At 40.7% G+C, this 26,351-nt stretch overlaps 1 protein-coding gene across 7 annotated transcripts in view; it reads left to right on the top strand.

Annotated features, from left to right (window-relative positions):
* Positions 1-2,364: 2,364 nt before the first annotated feature.
* Positions 2,365-26,351, top strand: part of dennd5a (DENN/MADD domain containing 5A) — a 35,118-nt gene continuing 11,131 nt past the window's right edge. For 3 of the 7 annotated variants that reach the window (XM_071515783.1, XM_071515782.1, XM_071515781.1), the window contains exons 1-8: positions 2,365-2,541; positions 14,648-14,719; positions 15,583-15,692; positions 15,817-16,513; positions 21,968-22,155; positions 22,843-23,154; positions 24,374-24,589; positions 25,155-25,389. In XM_071515783.1, coding sequence (XP_071371884.1) covers positions 2,442-2,541; positions 14,648-14,719; positions 15,583-15,692; positions 15,817-16,513; positions 21,968-22,155; positions 22,843-23,154; positions 24,374-24,589; positions 25,155-25,389 — 1,930 coding nt within the window. In that variant the 5' untranslated portion in view covers positions 2,365-2,441. Of the gene's footprint in view, positions 2,542-14,647; positions 14,720-15,582; positions 15,693-15,816; positions 16,514-21,967; positions 22,156-22,842; positions 23,155-24,373; positions 24,590-25,154; positions 25,390-25,881; positions 25,976-26,351 lie in introns of all 7 variants that reach the window. The other 4 variants (XM_071515785.1, XM_071515784.1, XM_071515779.1 and 1 more) reach the window with 3 other exon arrangements.

The raw sequence follows: 26,351 nt of genomic DNA, 5'->3' as shown, positions 1-26,351 counted from the left end.
ATATTTTTAATTATCAGTTCATGCATCTCTGTGCTTATTTAAAGTGCAGTGAATCACAATTTCCTGTGACTTTCACAGTATTGATATCCCCTCCACATTCTTGACTCATAAACATTAGTTTCCAAGTCATGGAGGAAAGGAGGAGGCAGTGAAGGAAAAGATGAGTGAGCATTGGGAAAACACCAAGTTGTATTCAGCAGTGGTTTTAAGCAGTTTTCTCTTGTCTCCCTTACAGTTAGGACAACAGGCAACATGGTAGCACAAACACTGGTTTCCTAGTCATGCAGGGTAGGATGAGATCATGGAGGAAAGCGGATGTGATTTCTGAATTTTGGGATGTGGCCCTCAGAGGAGACTGATTCCATGACAAGAGGACAGTCGTGACATACTGTAAAAACATGTAGGCAATCAGATCAGGTTCAGTTTTCTGATTACCTGATTAAGACAAAAACAGAAAAGACTGGTGGTTGTTTGGGACTTCAGAAAACCAGAGAACATGCGGTAAATTACTATCATTATAAATATTACATTAGGTTACTATTACTATAGCTGTAGATGGAAACATGTAAAAAGAGCATTCTTCACCATAACCCAGACAGTTTCCTAGGTGGAGTTAGATATCTTATCATTATGTTTATTTGACCAGGAACTCTTTGAAGTTTATGAATACTTGTCCAGGTTCACAAACTAAAAGCGAGGGTGCAGTGCCGCCTGGTGGTGATGCTGTAAAACGACTGCTAGGATAACATAACACAACCATGACACAGATACAGTTAACATACTGTACATTGTAATATCGATGCCTTATACAATGCATTTACAAATAAAATAATAAATAAATAAAATTCCAAATAAACTTGAAATATACCCTCACACTAAAATCTGAACATGGAATTAACTGACCACACTAAGATGTTTGTGACAATTCTTAGTGTATGGTTACAAGATAGTCTATAGGGTTATCAGATGTTTTGTTTTAGCTGCTAACTGCCCCTGTTTTAAAAGATTACTAATCTAAAGCAATCATTTCAGCAATTAAATGTGATTATCTCACTATAAACCCAGTTAAATGATTAGCCCATATTGATGTTTTTCGACATGCTTGGGTAGCTAAATACTGACCATATAACCAAGTTATGTTGCCCTTAGACCCCAACAAACATATTTTGTGTAAATAAAACTGCTTGTACTGGAAAAGTCAGACCTTGGAGATGAGTTTAAAATAGTTAGGGTTCATTTTTATGAGGAGCTCACAAACATTGATTGATGTTAACACAATCATCTGCCCAGCATTATTTGTTGATCTAGAGCCCATGTGAACATTAGTGTGTGAGTGAAATGCAATTATTAAATTTCTGTGCTCAGCAAACTTTCATAATAGTTGTGATTCTAATATACTGTATATAGAGACATAGAGACGAGAACCCATCAGAAAGCAAAGGAAATGCAAGCATGTATTACATTCAAGATCAGTTTTCTGTGTAAATTTCACATGTACGTTCTAGTCAGTGCTATAAATACTATTGGTAAGAATGTTGACAAAATAGTATTGCATGATCTACTCAAAAAGTAGAAGAAAGAGTTTTTTGGGGAAAAAAATTGAAGTTCAAATTTTTGTACTGCACTCATACCCCAAATTATACTGTACATTTATTTTGAGGGATATAAGGGACATCAACCTCTGCCAACCTGAATGACACTCACATTTTCTATAATAATAATAATGGAGTAATACAAAGGGTTGAATAGAATAGAATAGATTAGAATAGAATAGAATAGGCAGGTAATAGGCAGCTATCCCACTAATATTCACAATAATTCACAGTAAACATGAACTGTATGTTGGGTGCTGAAGAGTTAAAGGCATAACGTAATCTCTGTAAGGCGGTTGCACATGCTCAGTGTTGTCCAGAGCTCTGTGAGGAGATTTAAGGCAGATGAAAACAGCTGTAGTGCTGATGAAGGACCACAATGCATTTCGACTGCAATACTCTGATTTTCATAGATGCGTCAAGTCAAACAGAGATAGCTAGAGTAAACCCGGAAGTTAAGCGATCCTCCTTCTAAATAAAGCAGAAAATTGGTCACGTCAAGGGGAAAAAACAAGTATGTGGCGTATTATCAGGGGTTATACAACATCAAAATCACATGATTTTACACAGTGAAATTATTAGAATAAACAAGAAGTGAAAAATAAATGTAAAAAAAACGTTGCAACATACCCGAAAAACGTTGCAACGTTCGTATGTAAGGCTTTTATTTTGAAAATTCTGACCGGATGTATAGTTTTTTTCATTCTGGCTTGCTGAGTATCGGGTGATTTTCAAGCTTCGCAGTATCGTAGCATCCGTGATGGCTGAGCGAAATCACTTCTTCGAGATCCTCTAATATGCTCCCCGTCGGGAGCGCAGGGATAAGGGTGCCACCGGACCAGTCTCAAAATGACCACCGGCTTCAGCTCCGGTTCCTGCCGGTTCGCAGATTATTTCGTGATCTGCGGACTCGACACCGAAAGCGGGCTGGAACCCGACGAACTGTCCGGTAAGCACATTAGCAGTATCGGTTAATGTCGAGCTGATGCTATAGCATGTAAGGAAGGGGTATTAACTAGGGGTCAACGTTATTGTTCAGTGTTTACATTAAATGTGTGTGTCTTGCATTTGTTCATATACATGTGAAGTACTAAATCCCATACACAGCGCACACAGGCCCAGCTTTAGTCCATCTTTCCAGACGATTTGTTTCTACTGCTCGTCGAGAGTCGAGGAGATTAGGCTGGCTTGTTATGTTTCTTAAAACCCACTGACATGGATTTTAAATTAAACGGTCCATAAATTCGCTCCACATTTTGTACTCTTGATACCAAAATTAGTCAATTTTGGTGTGGCACAGTAACGTATAAAATATTCTACACGTGCAACACTTTTCTTAGGGTTAATTCAGGCCTTGGTGTAGGTTGATGGTGCAACTAGGGCCATAATACTGACACCCCATATCTGCCATGGATAATGGTTAATAAAATGTTAATCGTACAACAGAAGAAGTGTAATGTTCGTTGTCATAACGGCTCCGACCTGTCAGTCGGTTTTTTTTTTTTCGGGGAGAGCAGGGATGAAAGTAGCAGCACTTGTGTTTTCCTGTCATTCCATATCCCTTCTTGGTAGAAATATATTTTTGTTGTACATAATATTTTGGATTTTGAATAGACATTGTGATTTAGATATATAGAAATGTTGTGATAAAACAATTAACATGTAATTAATCTGATGTAAATACAACGGCCATTTCAGGCGCTTAATCTCAGATCTGACATCCATTTGTCCTCAACTACATTTACATCGGGACACAAATTTGCCCTTGTTGAAGATATGGCAACTCATTGTAAGTTTGGCAATTCATGATTTGTCTTACTTCATGTAAAAAATTGATGCCCTAAGCTTGCCCAGCCTGGTTAACTGTTTTCCTTATTATGACACCCAGAAACACGATGATAGAGTTCGTAACAAAAAAATAATTTGAATTATGAATAAAAGATTCACCATCCATCTGTATTTTTTTCTTTTCACACAAATTCTCCTTATTTGCATGTATATTAATTACGCCAATCAAATGACAACCTCACTAGTCTATTATTAGGACCTACATTTTGTGAGTTTAGACACTGCAGCATAACACCCATTCAGCACATATATTTAATAGTGTATTTCCACATTTAAAAGACTGCAATGTAGTAATGGACCTAATGCTTGCAGATTGTTTTCAAATAAGATGTATTTGATTTTGTTCTCTCTTCCTGCAAGTGACAGATTAAATTAGGTGTTGAATTTAGGTCTGAATGGTCAGTGCAAGAAAAAGGGGGATACTGGAGTTACTGTGGTTGTCTGATCATTATAGGTTTTCCCAAGGGTCATTCCACTTGGTAAAGGTGATGTAATTATTAATACTCTTGAGTCTCTGTGACCTTTGGGGGTGAAAGTCCTAAGATAACAGCAGGGGTGTGAGTCATGAATAATAGCTTTTAGGTTTTTAAGAACATAGATTTGATTGTGTTGTTGGGACTGCACCTGAAGGTCTGGTCTTTCCCTCAACAAATCCTCCTGAACAGGTCAGCCAACATATTTGTTTTTGTAAGTCAAGTGCCGTACTTGCTACTGCATTCACATTCAAATGTTATCTCCTTCGTCATCCAAGACATAGGATAAGCAATATCCCGTGTCTAATAAATGATGGTTTATAGTTTACACTACAACTCTCACTACTCCAAAGAGAGGTAATCAGTGTAAATAAGAAGACTCCAAAAGCAAACATAATGTTCATAACATTGTTTATTCCAATTTTTATTTATATTGATGAACCATGGAAATGTAGTGCTTTTTTCCAGCAAGTCCAAGCCCTTCCAACTAGAACTGCTGTTGTCGACTTGTACATCACCCACTAGTTAATTGTTTGAGTGGTTGAAACCTAAATCTCCTAAAATGTTTCTGGCCATGTATGAGTGTATAGATAATTCCTTCAGTAGAATCTTGCCTGGTCTTCATGGGACTCGTCCTGTAAAGCTGCTGTCAGTCTACAAGACTGTTCAAATCTTGCCCAGGGAGGGCAGTTCAGACTAAATGATTGGTCTTGAGTAAATGCTTGCCGTCCCATCGGGAAGCTGTGCACACAAGGCGATGGGGGCAAAGATGGGTTGTCACACACAATAGTCGATTTTGTCATTCAAAAATGTTTTCCCATCCAGAGCAGTTCACTGTAATACAGTTAGCCTACAAAATAGGGGTTCTATCAGTTTTTGCTTCATGGTACAGAAGATACAGTTTACAGATACAAATTTACATTACAAATGTTTTTTGAAGTGACATGATGACAAGGATAACATTGATGATTGAGAATTTTGTATGAGACTTCTTTCACTTAATTTGTTTCTGCATACTTGGATTGATGCAGGCACGTTGCCCCCCCCCCCAATCCAGACTCCCCCTGACGGTCGGATTGGTTCAGTCGGGCTTACAATCAATGTACAAATCGTCTAATGTGACCTAGCCTTAAGCCTGTTGCGAATAACTGTGTCTAAGCTCTTGTTGCCCCGGTCTCGGGCTTTTCTGTCTCCTCCCCCAGTGGTTTAATGTGACTTACGAGGCAGCGAGGCCCCGTGAAGCTGCTGTTGTAGCTGAGAGAATGGTTAGATGAGTTATCTCCTCTTAAACTTCCTTTTAGGTATTTAGGTGTTCACACGCACTCAGACAATAGAGCGCAGGCTGCTCTAGCTGACCAAACTGAGAAGACTACTTCCGTCATGTGCTCAGCATACTTGAAACTGTAGTGCGTGCTCTACGGTCGTGACGATATAGCTCGGTTGTGTGAATGTGCATGCAGCTGGCTTGGGGATACTCTCACTGAGCCTTGAGCTTTGTAGGGTTTTGTAGTGTTTACAGTTTATTAAGTGTATTACAAGCCAACTGGGCCATCTGAACTAATTTGCCTCTGCATCTGTCTAAGATATTGATAGTTAAAATAACTGAAAAGCAACTTGCATTACTAATGTGGCATTGTGTCATTGTCAGATGAAGAGCTCTAATTAGCTATACTGTAATGCTCAAATTGGCTTTAAAATTTTAACATAGCATTAATGGAGTGCCAAATGGAATATTTTGCCTTTCTGTTATCTAGGTGCAATAAATCTGCCACTGGCCATGTCATAGGCCTCCTTAGTCGATGTTTGTGTCTTGGCTGAAAATCTAACTGGTGGAAACCCCGCATAGGTTCTGTGGTCATGCGTGACTTATCCTGTGCTAGTTACTACAATCTTTTGCTGTTTACTGTAGAAGGAGGTTAGGGGCTTGCCGGTATTGGCTGATGTTTCAGTTTGAGTTGAGGAACGGAAATTGTTTGGAAATTTTGTTTTTATAGGTTACATACGATCATGTCAGCGGTATAAGGTATACTTATGGTATACTTACACAAATGTGGATGCCCAGGCAAAATCGTAGTATTTGCAATTTGGGTAAATCAAACTACAACTATGGTAAAAGACACAAAAGGCCAATGCTGATGTTGATTTTACTGATGATACCAAGAAACTTTGCGGTGAACAAGGTGAAAAGGATTTTTCTATATTTCAATATTATTCAGCAAGCTGGTTGTTGAAACTAATTTCCTGCTTTTTTCAGGCTATTTCTTTATATACAGGAATAGTTTATTTAGTTGGAACCATTTTGAGGTTTTCCTAAACCAATGTTTGCTTCAGCTGTAAATGAAGAGAATAATAAAGTTGGTATCATAAACAAAAACATCATGAATTATTGAACAGGATGCAGAAGCTACTGTAGGTCTTCATCACGTAGAACAGAAACAACAGCGGAGCCTTGCTCACTTTGAACATCATTGCTATTCTCTCTCCAGTATTTCTCCAGTGCCATAATTGTTTTAGATTGATGTTTTTTTAATATGGTGCAATGCTGATTCATGTAGTCAGACACAATCATCAGAAACTGAATGACCAAAACCTTCTTTAAGCACAGTATTTGGAAGCAGGGTAAAGACCTGATTAGCATATGTATGACCTCCCTCCCTTGCCATGCTGCTGTCACTGGCAGCCTCACAGGCGACACTGGAAAGCAGGGAGCTGAGGGACATAAGTACACACGCACACAGGCTACACTTATTCAAATGCTAAACATCCTTTTGAATTTCCCAGGCACCCTCTCTCCCCTAATCCTTCTCAGCAAACAAATGAGGATGAATGGTTCACTGTGAAAGCTGGCTATAAACGCATATTGTGAGCTTGGACTCATATTTTCACTCATGGTGGATAATTTATGGGCCTGTTAAGGATCTCCCGTCAGTGTTTTAAAGGTTTAAAACACTGATGAAAAATTGGATGCGCTTTGAAGATGCTTTGGAAATTTCACAGTCCTTTGAAGCTGCAGTGTATCTTGATCATGATACTCAATGTTATCTAACGTCAGTCAAGAAAATTCTGGCCCTGATGTGATGTTTTCTTTTGCACACATGGCTTGTACACTAAGCCATACAAATTAGAGCTAGCGGCCAATTTACTAACATAATTTATTTATTGTAGCACAGTTAGGATCTTTTGAAAGGTGGTGGCCAGTCAAAGATGTTGTGTAATATGACCAATTAAGACCAAATAAAGAGCAAGTTGGTGATGCTGTGGATTTGAATAAGGCAGTCATATTTTAAAAATATTGTTACTTGAATAGTATAGCCTAAAGTTTGGGCCAGGCAAATAACATTTACAAGACATGAAAGTGCCATTTCTCCCATGCTGTGAATTTAAAATCATTGCTGAATTTAAGGAAGTTGATTTGAGTAAGTGAACCACTGAGCAGTACAGGTGACGCAGGACTTCCTGATCTTGTGATTTGAAAGCTGAGCCTCAGCCAAATGCAGGCTTCTTATAGCTTGCACTATGTCAGTGTCTTGCATCATATGTTAATGTTGCACATTGTTTTTTGGAATAGAGGTAGTTTTGCCATTAATACATCCATGTTCCAAAGAGACAGGTTGTGAATATACTGGCTGTGGCTGTATTACTAGGCCTAATCCAGTTCACCTACATAGGCCAAATTAGAAATTAAAATATAATTCACCAGTAGCTGACTCAGATTTGTACCTTTTTATAATGGCTTTCATAAAGGATTAATATGATTTATACAATTGATTTATATAATTGATTATGATTTATACAATAGGCTACTTGAGATTAATCTGAGTCAAGATAAAACGGCATTTTAAAAGGCTGTTTCGTATCAGTGTGGTATCATTTGTTAAATGAGCAGCTGTCAATCAATGATTATCCAAAAAAGTCTGGTGTTTCTATTTAATCCATCATAAATTGAATAAAGGTTGGCTGGTTATTGTTAGCAACTCAGACACTGAGTGCTCTACTAACACTCCACCCAATAAAAATTGAAGCTACCTACTAATTTGAACATCTCATATCAACTGATCAAATTATAAGCAAACTTTGTCTTGTTAATTGCATCTCTTTGATTATGCCATTACGGGTGCTTTTTGAGATCAGTAACTCATTAGCTTATGTCAAGGCCTTGAGGATTTATCTTTGAAAAGGAATGCTCCAGTTTCATTATTTGAAAAAACAAAACAAAAACAAAACTCAGAATTGTTTGACAGATAATTCTTTGTTTGACAGATAACACTGGCTCTATCGGGGGAGGCAGTGACAGCTTGCTGTAGTTGTTCTAGGTTGTCATTCACATTGCCAAAAATTTCTGCTACAGTGGGTCAGATGGCGCCTCTTCATCAAAACTTCCATACCCAGTATCCAATAGCTCAACTTTAATTCTTTTCTCAATACCCAAACATAAACTTCACATTGACTACATTGGCTGGGCTAACTGATATTAAAAAGTTCTCATAGAAAAACGAGGCGAGGCTAGTGTTCCATCCCAGACCTCCTAACAGGAGTTTGTCTCTGAGTAATAGAGCTTTCTACTCTCAGCTCCCTGGGGCTCACATCCTTCTGCTGACTGGAACCAGGACGGCAGTCTTTTTAAAGAGGGTTCAGGCTGCTGCAGAAAAGCAGCTAGTATTTTTATGAAACTGACGATGCAGTCAGAGTCCCTTATTACCTTTCAGTCTGCCTGTCCATCTCTGCTGTGCTGTGCTGAGGAAGGCAGTGAGCCAGGAGGGAGAGAGCATCCCACCGCTTCTATTGAAAAGTAAATGGGGCAGATCCATTTCCACTTCACAGTCACAGTGGAAGTGAGTTCATGTTGGGTCACATGATTTGTGCCTCGCTGTGTTTGACAGGGAAAGTGAAATAATGCTGCGATGCAACAGAGGAGCTCTTCTTGAACGAAGAAAGAAAAGTTACCCCTTTAGTTACAAAAACCTTTAGCAGAGTCCCTTCTATTATTTCGATTTTAGGGAATGATTTGGTTCCCTTACAGACGTTATGTCACAACTTATCCATGTTGCTTATTGTCTGTAAGGTCTCATGGAGAAATAAACCCCAGCAAATTTCAAAATGAAAAATATAACCATGTGGAGTTTCCACACATTTAAGTGAACTGAGACCAATTAGTCACCGTTATTGCATAAATGTGAACACTCCACATGAACTCAAGCCCCCTAAAACAAGCTGACCTCAGACGTCCAACAGAGCCCATTTACTTTGGTTTGCTTGAATCCGTTTGGCAGTTTGCTTCATTTATGTACTGTGAACATGAAACACTCCCTTTTTATTTGTGGGACTTGCTCAGAGAAATGGTTTATTGATGGTTGGGTAATAATAAAAGTACATTTGTTGCAGTAAAATTATTTCAAAATTGCATGTTGTGTCTGCTTAGAGGGACATTTATTGAAAACTGGATGGAAAGGTACCTTGTAATTTTCAAACATCACTGTATTGGAAATGGGCTAAAACTCATTACCTGGTGTTTGAAAACAGACCACAATCAGAATCAGCCAATGATCACTCAGCTTGATCATGATCATTAATAGTCTTTTTTTTGTGTCGTGTTTTTGAACTAGGCTTCTTTTCACAACACAAAACACATTCATAATAGGTTGAGTTCTAAAGAAGAAAGGTGAATATGTGAGGAAACTAGACTAGATACTCATCAGAGCTGTAGTGGAACAGGAAATGATTTAAATCTTCTTTTGAGAAAGAGGGCAATGTAAACGCAATTGGGTTCATTCTCTCAGTCCCCTTCTGTGGCTCATAGAATTTGATTATATATATATATATATATATGTAAGTAGGCTAAACCTTTACCCAGAAATCTTCATTCAACTAGCTAACCACTCAGTATGGTAAGCTGAAAGGCAGTTTTCACTCTCTAATCTATAAAATGCATTGTTGGCTTGTAATATCATACCTCATATACTCGCTAACACTTAATACTTCCTGCAATGTATTTGTATTTTGTTTCTCTGAAACCCCTCATGGTTTTGCTGCTTACTTGTACCATGCTCAGTGTTAAATGGTAGCAGCTGATTAATATTTGATATGTACTGTGTGCAGAGTGGAATTTTGTCAATAGGTAGGAGGGATCTCCCACCTTCTGATTTTCATTTCCCTACCTATGATGATAAAGTTACATGTCCTGCGGGGACACGGTTCTCTCCCTCTGCTGGACTTGTGTCAGAGGTGAGGAGAGTAATTGCTCAGTTCTGGTCTTCTCTGTTTGCATAAGAGACTTTACTAGTGGCTGTCAATCAACAGAGATAGATTTGCTCAGCCCCTTGTGAATGGTGAAGCTTGCATACTTTCCCATCGAGGCAGAGCAATTAAACCTGCACATTCCTGTCTGCAAGACAATATCTGCTCCGTGCTATAGGTTTCTCTTTTCTGCAGTCCAATCCTGTGGCTGGTAACAGATGTTTTGTGAACTGAGGTCGTCAGGCCCTCCTGCAACATCAGACCGGTGTGAGATTCCATGCCTTTTTGTCCACTACTTCATGATTTTGCTAAAGATATTGACATGATATAGGCTGGAACTTGCAGCACAGGATCACAGAAGTATGCTTGATTGTACTTCTGGCAGCAGCAAGCTAACAAGCTAAGTTGTGTGCATTATCCACTGATTTGAATGAGGAATGCTAGCAATATTCGTAGTAATATAGTTAGTATAGTATGCCATTTTTCAGTTAACTTAAGTGCCATTGTAGAAACATTTTCCCCACACTGAGACAAGTGAAGAAAAATTCAATGTGAAGCTTTATCCGATAGAGAAAAACACACATTGTCTCTATTGGGAGTATAAGCTCTGAAGGCTGTGAGTTTAAGCTAAGAGTGAGCTTTCGTGTTTAGTCAGCACCAGCATCTCTGGGTGAATAAGTGTTCATGTTTTTGCTGCTGAGCTATTTTGATATGTTAGCAATGTCCTTACCACTTTTTGCTGCGGGCAACCGATGCTTCAGACGAGTTGAGCGTTCCGATGGGAGAGGTACATCCCTCTTTCCTCTCCCCTGTTAAGCCATCCCATTATTTCTGAGCCTAGTGGGCCATGGTGGGTGTGATGGAGTATGGGCTGAGCACAGGAGGGGGCAGAGCTGTAGGTGGTCCCTGGCACACAGGATGAGGGAGACAGAGAGGAGCTGGAGCTCGGTGACGCACTGCTCCCGTTGCCACCCGTCCACGCTCTCATGGCATCACAATCAACAGACAAATCAAGAAAATGCTTAATCTCTAGTGCATAACAAGAAAATTTTCTCGTTATAATGAGATGCTGAGCCTATGTTTTTCGCCCACTGTGACATCAATACGCTGCCGTACACATAGCGGTCTGTGTTCAGGCAGAGAAATAATCGTGGACAGTATTGTTGAGCTGACTTGTTAAGCGAGTGTGATTGCTTTTCCTGATCCCCATCAAATTGACCCATAGAGAGAACTTTAGGCTACATTTTCACACATAATATAGTGAAGTCATATTGATTTAGGCTATAGAAACATGGTGATATTTTCTTAATTTGGTAAAGAACTTCCTTTATTTTACATGTCTGAAGGGCATCTTTTATACGTAAATTTTCTGTCATAATTAGCTCATTATTTTCACATGCTTTCCTGTGGCAGCACAGAGGCCTGCTGTGTGCAGGCTGTGGGTATAATTTATGCAAATTGTACGTCACCATAACTGTAGCCATGAAACATTCAATTCTGATTACTTTAAAAGGAGAATAACTGAGGCTACAGACACAAGAATATTGGTCTATTCATACAAGTTATGTCCCATTTCAACCCTCTCTGGCTGTTGATATTCTGTACTGTCTGAACTCAAATTCAGCCTACCACCGTCGTAATGCTTCACAGTGCTTCCTAAGGATAACAAGAAAAGGTGAGCCTATAGTGTTGGCAGGGCTAATCTGGTTCTATGGTCGATGTTTATAATTATATAAAATACTTGTTTGTCATAAGTTTTATTTTGTCTATAGCCTGAATTGTACTTATCAGCACCTAAGACATTTGGCATGTCATTGCTATCAATTCCAGATTAAATAATTTTTTCCCTTTTTTTCCCTTTCATGTTATACATGCATAACACATATTTCCTCTCCTTTACTGATTTACTGTACAATCATAACCCCGTTGTCATCTACCCAACTCACCACCAGTACAGATAAATACCCTCTTACTGTTTCATCATGCCGCTTATCACTTACCATGCTGTGATCACAGCAAATACAGCAAAAAGGAGACAAATCTACTCATCAGCGGAGGCCACTGCTTCACACATACCTGAAATTTGATTTTCCTCAGAAGTAAATATTAATAGAGTAGAATGTAAGCTTTTCATTGTCAACAAAATTAAAAGTAAATTTGCTTTGTGCAGACCAGCATAGAAGTAAACGCATTTCAGTGCACACAGGCCACACATCCACTCAACAATAACACATGGAGAAATATAAAATGGTAAATATGCCACTAAAACTAATATCAAAAATATCAAGGAGCCTAATAATGTCTTTGCCTGTTGGTCCCAGTCCTATAAAGCGCCAATGTTAACATTTGCAAATTCCTTGTTTTTGCTTGCTAACCATGCCTATTTAATTAAAAAAAATTGGCACTTTGTAGGTCAGGAGAAAACGTCCAAATAGTTGCTTTCCCTGACACCAATATAAAGGCAGGTACGCAATCAGTGACTGTATTTCCCATTTAGGAGGCTAGCGCTAAGTAGGAATTTTATGAAAATAGTACTGATTGAGTTGCCATGCTAGCCACACAAAAACACTCAAGCGACACAAAAAAAAAAACACTGTCTGCATTCTTCGTCAGTGATAACTCACTAAATCACAAAATAAGTGTGTTTGTGTGCCACGGTGTGGGAGCAGTGAGAAAGCTCTTCTGGTGTTTCAAAAATGTAATGCTGCATTCACAAAACCAGGACATTTGAAAGACTTACAGAGAGTACAGAGATGCTACTTTCACTCAGAAATGTAGACTTTTTTTTTCAAGAAGCCAGACATAGGACCCCCCCAAGTTTGGATTTGTCTTCTTATGGGGGTTTCCCCTTATGAAGTGGTCTGGGCATGTATGTTGGATTAGGGCTGAACAAATACAGAGAAGAGTACATTTTCATGAATCCAAACCTTTTCCTGTCATGTAGTATTGTCACTTATATTGTGGGTTTGATTTGTGTAAATGTCACCATACTGCTGACTAATCATGACACACTCTCTCTCTCTTGCCCATCGTCCTGGCCTAGTTTCTGCCCTGTGGGCAGTTTGGATATGAAAGTAACCAGCAGATTAAGGCACTTAATCCTTAAAGATTTTATGCCCCTGCTGTGGTTTGCTTCAGAGGGTTAGGGTTAGAGACTCTGAGACTAATGTACACAAGCAGACTTGTATGTTGTTAAACTCAATACCTACTGACTGACTGTTGGATTGGAGAAGGATAAGCCTGTGAAATGAAGGGGATTTTCATTGTCATATTTGTAGTCAAATAATGTCAACTCTGACCTGACTGACTAGAGAACTTTCACTCATCACCCTCAAAAGCTTGACTAGACTCCACTGTAAATGATTTCCAGGATTAAGATTAAATGACGTTCAAACAAGCACAACACAGATAATTAATTCAGTCATCAGGGAAGAGACTTGCAAGAGTCATCCTGACTTCTCTCTCTGTGTGTCATCACTGAGTCATATTACTGTAAGTGCAGTTTAAATAGAAAGATAATCCACAACCCAAACAACATGGCCCCTCAAAAGTCCAATAGAGAAAGGCCTAGTTTCAGATCAGACAGTTTCAGACAGGCCACACTGGCCTGGGAGCAACTTTGATTTGGAGTGGATCTGGTAGAAAAGAGTAGATGTTACACAGTATGTCACGCAGTTCACATTTGTCTATCATGCTGCATGAATGTGTGTCTGTTTCACTGGTGCATAAGATAATGGCATGGATGGGGAGGAAAGCAAAAGGCACAGTCTAGCAGAAAGGTTATTTTTTTATGTAAAATGTTAGATAATCTAACTCAGTCAACCCCAGGGCCAGTCTGTCTTTAGTATAAGAGCAGCCATTCTCTCCAGCCAAACCCATGACTGTCTACTGAAAGGACACACATATTTCACCAATTTGCCACATCTTGAATTAATGTTCGATCCGCTTTCTTAGCGTGAGGTTAAAAAGGAACAATGTTAAATGTTTGTTGAACTGTCACATTATCCCTTTGTAAATTACTTGTGCTATACCTACCTCTATGGAAGATTTTTTGATGAGAAAGAAATATTGCAAGAAAGGGATTGCTAAAGCTTTATGCTCATAGCCAACATGAAGCCATCTTCCATCACCAACATTGAACTTCTTCTGGTCATCCAACTGATTTTATGCATTTTTCACAATGCCGGTTTGTTCTTTTCTGGTGTGTATGTGGTGAGAATCCATACCAGAGAAATATGGATTAACTTGATCTCCAGAAGAGAGGGGGAATTACACAGCAACACAGTATTCTTCTATCATAACCCACCAGCTGGCTTGAATTAGCATACCCACCTGACAGAGACACAATTATATCCTCTCTGTCTGTATGCAACTTTCTCCCAGAACAGATCTTTGGGAGCAGAATGTCAGGCTGTGTATGCATCGCACATGTTGAGAAGTTATGCGCTACGCACCCAGAACCAAGCTTTTATTAATACTTTTGTTTCATTTGTTGTGTAGCTTTATGCCAGTATATAGAGGCTACTAAATTCAGAGATGGGGCCAGAGGAAAGTTGGCGAGTGCAAATGAAGGTAACCCCCCCCACCCCCCTCCCACACACTCCTCCCCCCGGTTAACCTGAGCTCAGCTTTTACCCTTTAACCTTTAACCCAACACACCGTTCTTTCACAGCAGCCCTCTTTTGTTGTTTCAAATTCTGAGTTTTCACAGTTCTATTCTGCACAGGTGTGGGGACTGCCCTTTCTGTTTTTGCGCCCTCCTGATTTCTCTCCTGTTTTCTCTTGCCTCCTTTCCTCCCTCTCCCTCACATCCCTCAGCAGCAACTGAACAATAAGCCAATGTTTGACAATCACTGCTTCTGTTTCTCATACACACACACACTCACACACACCCAGTGCTGCCTGTGCTGGTGTTGCTTGGTCAATGTTTACTCTCCCCCGTCACTCTGAATGACTTTTCAGTACTGCCTTGGTGTGTGCATCACTTCTGCTTCACGCTGGGTTCCAATCAACTCAATTTGTGCTTTTTTTCGATTGATTATTTTGTGAGTTGCTTTGTATTGCCATTAAAGCTGTCACAGGAAGCATTCACGTTAAGATCCTTAAAGCTGATCTTTTCCTAGGCTTGTTTAACATTAGGTTGCTCTTTTTGCTTTGATATAACCATCCACTTAAAACTTTGGAATATTAGCTGCCATCTGTTTGACTCTTTTATTGTGGTTGTGATCCATAATTGTCTAGAACAGGATGCAGATGACAGCTTTATATGATGCAATACAGTCTTCCTCTCAAGATGAAAATGCTGACTTGCTCTTTCCTCTGGAGGTGTGCCTGGCACCTCAAGCCTGCTTATGATAAGACTCCAATGTCCCTGTGCTCCTCCTGTGCTGACCCTTTTCCTCCTTTTTGTCTCGCTCTATCTGTTTCTCTTTCAGGTGAGAATTTTGAGCAGAGTCCACTGCGGAGAACCTTTAAATCCAAAGTTCTAGCGCACTATCCAGAGAATGTTGAGTGGAGCCCATTTGACCAGGATGCAGTTGGCATGGTAAGATCTCTACATAGTTATCAGTTATCATTTTCAAGGATAAACAAGGTTCTGCTGAAGTCTCATACCTCTCTCCTTTGTCTCTCTTCTTTAACCGACACTCTTTCCCTCCGTTCTCCCTCAGCTGTGTATGCCAAAGGGTCTGTCCTTCCGGACGCAGGTTGATTCTCGGGAGCCTCAGTTCCACTCCTTCATCATCACCAGAGAGGACGGCTCTCGGACCTACGGCTTCGCCCTCACCTTCTTCGAGGAGGTGACCAGCAAGCAGATCTGCAGTGCTATGCAGACCCTCTACCACATGCACAATGCAGAGCAGTATGACATCTTGCACACCCCCACCTCGCCGCAAGGGCCCGAGGACCAGCGACACTCCCTGCCCCGCCAGCACCCCCAGCCCCATCCCACGCTCCATGCCGCTCCCGCTATCTCCCGCCTGCAGCGCTTCAACTCGTATGACATCAGTCGTGACACGCTGTATGTGTCGAAGTGTATCTGCCTGATTGCACCCATGGCCTTTGCCCAGGCATGCAGGAAGGTGCTGCAGCAACTTCACCAGGCCGTCACCTCCCCCCAGCCGCCACCCCTCCCCCTGGAGAGCTACATCTACAACATCCTCTACGAGGTTCCCCTGCCACCCTCGGGGCGTTCCCTCAAGTTCTCAGGCGTCTACGGGCCGGTAGTGTGCCAGAGGCCGAGTACAGCCGAGCTGCCGCTCTTTGACTTTGCCGTCAGTGAGATGTTTGATCTGCTGGGGGTGGAGAACGTTCTTCAGCTGTTCACCTGTGCCCTGCTGGAGATCCAGATCCTGCTCTACTCACAGCGTAAGTAGCTAGGCCTCCATGGCTGAAGTGCCTTGGCTACGGTTATACTTGTTGTTTTTAATGCATCTTTTATCATCCAGTCAAGCCAGGAATGCATTACGTGACAGGTCCCAACACATAAAAGTCACATTTTGCTCACATTATTAGGTTTTCAAGTAGAGAAGTGATCAGGCTTGCATTTGGATCATAATTCTATGTAGTGTGAACACAATCCACCCACAACGCACACACATATATTATAAAGAGTTGGAGTGGGAGAGTGGGATAACCTAATGCATTATGCATAATAGCCACTTTCAGGGAATTTCAGGTGTGGACATACAGCAAAGTGATCTCATAAAATCAGATCTTTAGTGTGGAAGCAGAACTCTAAAGCATATATCAAACAATAGAAAATGCCCCGTATAAGATTCAGCATAACTCAGTGGAAAACTGCTACTAGCATTATTCTACAATTGTGTGGCTAACTGATGTGAGTGGAGGAGCTGAGCCTTGAGGTCAGCGCTGATCATAAGATACTTTTGCTGCTAAAAGATACTATTAAATATATATATATATACTATATACTATATATATACTATATACTATAAAAGATACTAAAACACTATTGTTTTCTCAGTCTGTCAGGTGTCTAACCTTCAGATTGTTATGTGCTTAGCTTATCTTAAGGAAGATGATTACCCCATAGTCACACCATATGTAGAGTATAAAAGTTCTGCACACTCCTTTCTGATTAGAGACTTACTTAGAGAGAGTTGCTTCTCCCTTGCTTATGCTCGAATAAAGCTCTGTGTCTATTGAGAAGACCTGTTTGAGCGGTTCTTGTCCACCACATTAGCAATGATGTCAAAACTCATGTAGAAATGACAAGTGTAACCATAGCCCATCATTGTATTGGAGAACCTAAGATTAATGGTTGTTGGATCAACATGATGGGGAAAAACCTCAATGCTGCTGAGAGGTTTTCAGAAGTGTAGCCTTGTTCATCCTCAAGGAAAAGTAAGCAGCTTGAATTCTTTAGTAATTATAGTCTCCAGTAAATTTATGGTGAGAAGATGTTTATAAAGCCTTTTGATTTTCTGGGTGATACTTGAATTGTTGGAGCTCTTTACTTTATTCACTGTAGCTCAAGAAAAGGGTGTTTATCTCTGGCCATAATACATAATATGATTCAATGTTGTGTTCAATGGCAAACAGCTGTTGGGCTGCTGAGCTCTTTGTGCTTTTCAAGATAAATCTGACTAATATTACCTCCTGGCAAGGTGTCCTTCACCAGGATGCTAGACATGACAGATGAATACACTGGAGAGGAAATATTACTCCTAATGTCATAGCTAGAGTTTGTTCTGTAATATGGCTTTGCGGCCAACCAAAGAAATCTTTAGATGTGAATCTTAAGGACAGCTGTTGTGTAGGGACAGAGAACAAGGCCCGAGGCTGTGGCCACCTACATGTGTTTGGTATGCTTAGTGCAACTATTATCCAGCAGATTATGTAACCTGTTGAGTGCTTCCATTACAGAAATGGGCTGTGTGTCCTAGCTTGTATAAATGTTCGTCCGCTCCCCCCCTCACAGGCAGCTCCCACTGCAAGGACCCACATGTAAATGCGGGTATGCCTGTGTGAGAGAGAGGGTCTTATGTGTGTGCTTCTTGTGTGCCCATTTGAACTGCTGGGGTGAACAGGCTGGCTTACAGCAGTGTGCTGTGAAGGGCCATTTTTGTTTGCTGTGATCAGTCCCTCTTTGTTTTCCCTGTGCTTCATTCTAAAATCAAAACCCACACCGGGAGTCTGGCAGTAAAATACTTAATTCCACAGGAGCTTTTGATAAAAACCCACAGCAACCGAACCATTATCCACATCCTTTGGCAGTAATACAATTCACAAAGCAGGATCCCCATTAATATTCATCCATGAATAGTAATTGCTCAATACAGATCAGATTAATACAAACCATACTTTGCTGAGCAGTATGGTTTTTTAGAAAAGTTGGCATTCATATCATTCTGCAGTATGTCATGCTGAAATCTGTATTGAACACTGGAAGAGTGCATTTGGAGAGAATGTGAGCGTGCAGAGCAGCAAGGAAATTATTTAAGGATGCTGGAGCTGGTGTGGCGATTGGATCCATTACAGGGCAAGGGAAGGTAAATTGTTTACAAAACGCCAGAGGCCGGGGGGAGAAGCTCTTAAGGGGCAAAGCCGTGGTGTTGCTAGGCAACCCTTAGACAAGAAGGATAGCAGTGATGCAGGATGATTATTATTGGTTGGAAGTGACATCATGCCTTTTTTCCCCCCACAAGGCTCATCACTGCTGAATGTGTGAAGAGTGTTGTGTAGAGTTAAGCCCTACCGATTTTCCAGTGAGAAGAGATGAGGGATTGTTAGGAAAAAATGCTACACACACACAAACACACACAAACACACACACTCTCACACTGGGGAAAGGGATGCTCTGCAAATAAGGAGATGACTGTGTGTGGTGCGCTAAAAATAGCACTATAATTCATAACTCTGTTAAAAAAAACTGGCCCTGGCCAACGTTTTTCCCACAAAGCCGTTACATCAAATGTTGTTGAAATAAGTATCTGCTGCTTTCCCTACCTTCCCAAAGGGAGCAAGGGAAGCTTGTCATGTATCCAAGCATCACAGTTCGCCATTTAGCCCCATCATTCTGTCAACAAAGTTCTAACATACTGGAGGTTGTGATGACCTTATCTTGTAAAGTAGAGTTGAGGACTCAATTGTCAATAAGGATCATTAGATCTCCTGCTGTTCCAAATCTGATATGTGTTAATTAAAGAGTCTGTGACCAAACTATGCTAACTGTCAGAGCTAGTTCTGGTCTGCTTTAGCATGGTGGATAAATGCAAACATCAGGGGCACATAGACACTGTTTAAAGCTAAGCTGTCTGTGGATGTGATCCATTGGACAGAGCTTTAAAGTTTAATCTTATTCCACATGAGCTGTGAGTGTAGATCATAAAATCAATTTTAAAATGGGGGGGCTTTGGTAAGGTCCAGCCTATATCTGATTCACAGGTTCAGAGACTCTTTGTGACAAGCTGTAATGGATGAAAGTAAATCATTTTATTATTATTTGATTATTTTTATGGGAATTTTCTGTCTTTATTTGATAGACACAGTAGAGCAAGACTGGGAGAAAGGGGGGTGACATGTGACAGGCCGTATTTGAACCCATGACACTGCAGTTATATGGTACCCGCTACAGGCCTAGCTGACTGAGCCACCAGGACGCCCCGAATGAAATCACATTGAAAAACACAGATCTTAAACTGTGTAAACGTATTGTGTTAGGCTGAGGTTATAAGATACCTCAACAAGCTTAACTTTCCGCTCTATAGTCATACTCCTTACTTTTTCAAATGAATAAATTACTCTCACTTCTCTCACATTTTCTTTTTCAATGGATTTTAGTGCATGGCATTAACACACACACCCTGCCCACTTTTCTTTCTCTATTAGATTTATAAGATTAGTGCTTGCCCACCACGACTCCACTCTTCATCAAATTTGTACACGCTTGAGTCCCAACCCTGCTGTCATTCTTCTTTCCCCATCAACTTTTTTTTTTACAACCTCTCCTCCAGAGATTCTCTCATTTACATTTTAGTCTGTGAGTCTCTCGTTTTAGTTTTGCTCTTAGCCTGTCAGGTCAGTTCACAAAATTATGCAGCTCATCATACTAATTGCAAGAACGGGACACTTGCACTGACAAAAGGCGGGACAGCAGTCAGGGTCACAATTATGCTGGAACAAAATCTAGTAAACGAGGACTACGTATATGGAAAATGTACAAAATATATGTCATTCTTCTGGCTTTCCCATTTGCTTAAGAACAACTGAAAACATTAACTGATCAAAATCAGTAAATAATTTCCATTACTGCCAAGGTACCAACTGGAGCTGTTCAAAGGAATACAGATTTCTTTGTCACAAGCCATTTGATCAACTTAGCAATCAACTTAGCGAGCGGCAAGAAGATCTGTAGCAGTTTCACTTCTGTATGTCCAGTATATTTTTAGCTTGCAATACTGCACGCTTTTGCACACTGCATGTTTAGTGGATGGAACAAAAATCCCTTCAAGTCCAAACTGCTACCAATCTTCTCTCCACACAACAGAAAGTTTATCAAAGTGCAACATTTGTCAACACCCACTTTTAATTGATTTCAATTAATCCTGCATGCATAAATCACTGGACAAGAAGAGGCTGCAGTACTTGCAATTCTTTTATTCAACCCAAATTGCTCTGCTATCTACATTTAATGTCACCTGGCATTAAATATTATTTTTGATGAGGACAGGGCAGCTCCTTTCTTATTATTTTGCAACTGTTGTTGGCAAGGATTATGGTGATTCATAGGAGTTTTCGTGGGCATGCACCCATGTGTGAATGTGGCAGTGTGTGTTCATGTTTGTCTCTGTTTCATGTGATGAAATGGCTTCTTGTGGCCTAGTATAAGAGGAGACAGGCGATGTTAGTATTCTTGTCCCCATCCTGGGAAAGGTAGCCTGGTGAGAGGGAGAATGAGGGGGAGGCCCAGGCTGGGGAGAGAGTCTCTTCTAGTTGACCAGCACAAGGCCAAATGAAGGAAGAGTGGTTATTTTGGCACCATAACAGCAGCGACGGAGCAGTTGCTGAATATAGGTCTCGATAGATAGCACAGGAATGCAGATGAAGAGGACCTGACGCTGGTTTACATGTATGCCAAACACTTGACTAAAGTGTGAAACCCTGCGCATGAATGAGTGACACTGAATGAAGTCATGACAGAAGAACGTCGGCCAGAGGTCGAGCTTACTGCGCGTCATCACAGCTAACGAGATTGGTCATTGATCCAAATCCACTCCTACATCTACAGGTTACTGAGAGAATAATGTAAACAACCAGATTAAAGCCTTCACATGGCACTGTAACAGTGTTGGGTGTTTTCTGTTTTTTGGCATGTTAGTCCACTAAGTTCCTAGAAGGAAAGGCCACTACTAAATCACTACTACTAAAGAATGTCCGTGAGGGATTATCTGTGCTCTCTTTCTTAATGAAATCAGTGGAAAATACCCATCCCATACTGTGTTCCAGAATATCGCATAAATGTTGAATTTATCATTCGTTTTGTCTTTGAGCAGGCATTTGGACAATGTCATGATTATGCTGTTGAAACCGCTTGTGTAACATTTGTACCTTGTCAATAAGTCCCTGTCATCCTGAAAGACACTGCTCGAATCAGAAAAAAACAAAACATTGGGATGAAAGTGATCACTTAGAATCATGTTAGCTGTAATTATGATTTATCTAGCTCTTTAAAGAATAACTGAGCCTAAAAACAAGCTCAGAAAATGAACCATCTGAACCCTGCACTGTTTGGTCAGTCTATCTATTCATTTGGCGATCGTCTCTTATTCTTCTCCCTTTACTTTGTGTGTGAAACAGATTACCAGAGGCTGATGACAGTGGCCGAGAGCATCACAGCCTTAATGTTCCCGTTCCAGTGGCAGCATGTCTATGTGCCCATTCTGCCTGCCTCCCTCCTCCACTTCCTGGACGCCCCCGTGCCGTACCTTATGGGCCTGCACTCCAACGGACAGGATGACCGCACCAAGCTAGAGCTGCCACAGGAGGTACACACACACACACACACACACATTATATTGTGTTTGAGCTGTCGTCATTTCTTTCATTTGCCTATTCTAGCCCTCACACCTGTTGTGAAACTATGCAGATTACCTCATTTCACGGCTGCATGAATGCCTCTACAGACCTGTGATTACTTGTTTTGCTAGGCATTTTGTCAATTCATCAAAAGAGGAGGTAGACTCCAAAAGAGGCTGTATGTTGAAACAGACTGAAAAAGATGCTCAATATTTCAGTGGATGAATTCCATCTTGTCCCTTTTGAAGGCATACAACCATCCTTTTGACCGTGTTTTTATTTCTGATCAGAACAAGCAGTTTTACTAAAGCCATTCTGCATAGGTAGGCCCTTTATTGTATAGCTGATGCAAGCCATGGAGGACAGGATTTTTTTCTTATTCTCGTTGTTCTTTTTTGTCTCTGCATGTTTTTTTGCTGCTTTGAAGTATGAAATTACTCCAGATTCTTTGAACTTAGGTCTTTTTATCTTACAAATGCCGAGTGCATGGGGAGTATTTCAGGAGTATTTCTGGAGTATTTCAGGGTCCATTGCTGCTAGTGCATAGTGTGCCAGTTTCAGTTCAGGACTAGTAGTGATATTAGCAGGGCTTGTATCTTTTTCAGGCATTACCATCAGTATTATCATGTTGTGACCACGGCTCTGTCTTATTTCAGGCTAACTTGTGTTTTGTGGACATTGACAACCACTTCATCGAGCTACCGGAGGACCTGCCCCAGTTTCCCAACAAGCTGGAGTTCATTCAGGAGATCTCTGAGGTGCTCATGTCCTTCGGCGTGTCTCCTGAGGAAAACCTTCACTCCAGCGAGAGCCAGGCCAAATACAGGGGCTTCCGCTCCGTCGACATGGTGTCCGACAAGCGCAACGGCAACCTGGCCTCGCCCCTCAACTCCTACCTGCTGAGGGAGAATGAAACCATCGCCCGACTGCAGGCGCTGGTCAAGAGGACAGGGGTCAGTCTGGAGAAGGTGAGAGCATTTCCCAGTGAGGAAATCTGACATAGAATTATGGTTGCACAACTAATCATGTAAAATCATATATTGTGATTTCAGGTTCTTTGATTCACAATCATAGAACATTGGCAAATGAAAATAATCAAGAGCTTTATATATGATTCATAAAGTGCAAAAAAGTCAAATTCAATAATATAATCACATTCAATTTGAAGCCCCTGCATTCAATGTCAAATTAGCTTTACAAAAGCAACTTCAAATTATTTTATTCAACAAATCCATTTTTTTAATTCAACAGTTCTATATGAGCTTAACAAATTCAAATCTCCGCAATTCAAATACAATCTCTGCTCTTTCCATATGTAATTATTTTGTGGTTTTGTTTTATTTAGTAGTTTTAGTTAGAATGTTTTGCATAGGTTAGAGTAGAAATGTTGCTCACTGGAGAGATTCCTCTGTAAATGTCTTCCCCACAGCTGGAGTGTTGTGAGCACCTGCCTGATGATACAGCTGGCTGCCACATTGCCATCAACAGCTGTAATTGGCTGCTGTACAGCCTAATTTCCATTTGGCTTGAGCATTTCAGAGAGAGCTGTTGGTAATAGACAGTCGTGTGATGGAACAGTCACTTTAAAGGCTGATGGATGGATGAATTAGCTGCTAACTAGAGGCTGTCTCTGTATGTGCAGCCTAATCAGCTTATGGACTGGTGGCCGGCATTAGCTTTCCCTGAAGGGATTGCCTGATAGTCTGCGTATAGCTTTCCAGCTAGGAGGTCAGGCCTCACAGATGCTTACTCTTATCTAAAGTCACTGCTGAGTTGGAATTAAGGGAGCGAGGCAGTGAATTATGGGATATGTTATGAGGTTAGTGGGTCATATGATCATGTCATTGGATTGTGACTTTGTTTACCATTTTCTGTTTCCTCATTTATGCAGGCACACAGCGGTAGTCAGTGTTATTTTGACCCACTCATGCGGGCATATGCAAAGCTGACACAATGACATGCTAAATAAGGAATGTGTGTTTCAGTTTGCTTTGGTCCATAAATCAAAACAAATGTCCTTCACTTCCTTTCCCATAACCCCGCTGCTCCATCAGCAGCCTGTGATAACACACTGGACTGCTCATTCTTTATCAAGCCTGTATTCTCATAACCTTGTTCCCTATCTCTGCCTATCTTTTCTTCATTTTGTTATTTTTCCTTTGTGTTGTGTGTGTGTGTGCAAATCAGCTGGAGGTGAGAGAGGATGCCAGCAGTAATAAAGACATACGGGCTCAGTGTGATGAGGAAGAACTTAAGATGCACCAGGTGAACATCCAGGTGCGTGAGGTCTTCGCCAACCGATTCACACAGATGTTTGCCGACTACGAGGTGTTTGTCATCCAGCCCAGCCAGGACAAGGAGTCCTGGTTCAGCAATCGAGACCAGATGCAGAACTTTGACAAGGTGAGATCTGGCGCTTGGTGTGAATGGTTCAGGTGTAGCACAGTATAGCGAAAGGCCATACTTGAAATATAACATGAAATTGTAGGGATGGGAGGATGTATTGAAATTCAATATATTGAAATACAAAAATGTGACTATACGTATCATGGGGCAGAAAAATTAATGGCGGTGTTACCCACATTTTATTCTGCTGTAGTAATCACAGATGAGACGGCTTGCCCATCACAATTTCACAAGCTCTCCATCAAAATTATATTGTTTGCACTTTGTAATGACATTTTTAAATTGTTCTTTACATTCTAGCAAGCCAGTGACATTGCTAGAATGATTTGTGGATCTGAAATAAATATGATTCTGCACAGTCACTTTGTTGTGATTGAACTTTTATTTATTACATCGTATTGTGGTTGTAGCAAATCGTGAACCCCATATTGTGTATCGAAAAGCATATCATCCATCCCTATTAAATTGTAAAGTAAAACTGAGTAATTGTCACACACTAATGGGATTGATGCATTCCAACCCTTGCAATTATTATTATCATACTTTTTTATTTGCCCTGCAGGCCTCCTTCCTCTCTGACCAGCCGGAGCCCTACCTGCCCTTCCTGTCCCGTTTCCTGGAGACTCAGATGTTTGCCTCCTTCATCGATAGTAAGATCCTTTGCCATGACGACGAGGACAAGGAGCACACGCTGAGGGTGTTTGATTCCCGCGTGGATAAGATCCGCATGCTGAACGTCCGCACACCCACTCTGCGCACCTCCATGTACCAGAAATGCACCAACATTGAAGAGTCGGGTAAGGAAAAAGGAAACACCCATGGGCCTTGAAAATCTGGATTTGTGAAAAATCTAATAAGGATTAAAACATTTTTGAAAATGAATGGATTGTCTTGAAAGTACTTGATTTCTTTTTTATTAAAATAAAGTACTTATCCATCCTAGCATGAATACTTCACACCCTGAGGAAAACTCTGTGATAGATATTTGATATTTGATTTGATTAGTTGATATATGGCCAGTGTTGACACAAGTAAAAAAATGAGGCCTCTATGTCTAATTTTGATCAATGCCATGTCTTACCCCAAAATGTGGAAATTTGAATTTCACCAAACAGGACCTTGAAAGTCTTTAATAAACCCTTGAATTTGATGCCCAAGTGAGTGTGGGAACCCTGAAACTGTTTTTCCACAATAGTGAGCATAAATGAGTTAGATGGGGTCAAATGTTGACCGCCTTCGAGATCTGTTCTGACTACTTAACTGACTGATAACTCCTGTCTTGTTTGCAGACACCCTGATTAAAAAGCGATATGAAAAAGCAGATTTTGTCGCCCCTGGACCTCATGCCATTGGGCTAGAGAACTACAAGGCCCACCTTAGTAATCAGTTGTTCTCATTACTTCAAACATTCCTTGGTGGCAGGTCTCTGAATGTGCTTGCAATGCGTTATGTCAGATACACTCATGGAGGATTGATTCATTTCCTTTCATCTTGTCCACACAGTAGCTATCAGCTCCAACACAGAACACAATGAAATAGTGATTTATACAGAAGACTTGATAGTTTGTAGTATTTGTTTTATTGAGATTCCTCTGTGAGATCCACAATGCATTGCAAGCATGTCAGTTCATACTAGACTTGGTGAGCGGAATCATATTAACAATGTTATATGCTATCACTGGTCCTTATGGTGGTGGTGTGATAACTCAGCATGCAGGTGAATGGGCTAGAATAAGTTCTAATCAGAGAGGAGATTTTG

Source organism: Centroberyx affinis, unplaced genomic scaffold (assembly GCF_046629955.1).
Source record: "Centroberyx affinis isolate AG114_WGS23_722 - 3 ecotype Tasmania unplaced genomic scaffold, CSIRO-AGI_Caff_v1 ptg000369l_1, whole genome shotgun sequence".
In the NCBI taxonomy this organism is placed as follows: Eukaryota; Metazoa; Chordata; class Actinopteri; order Beryciformes; family Berycidae; genus Centroberyx; species Centroberyx affinis.
Note: the sequence above shows the minus strand (reverse complement) of the source record. Positions and strands in the feature narration are given on the sequence as shown.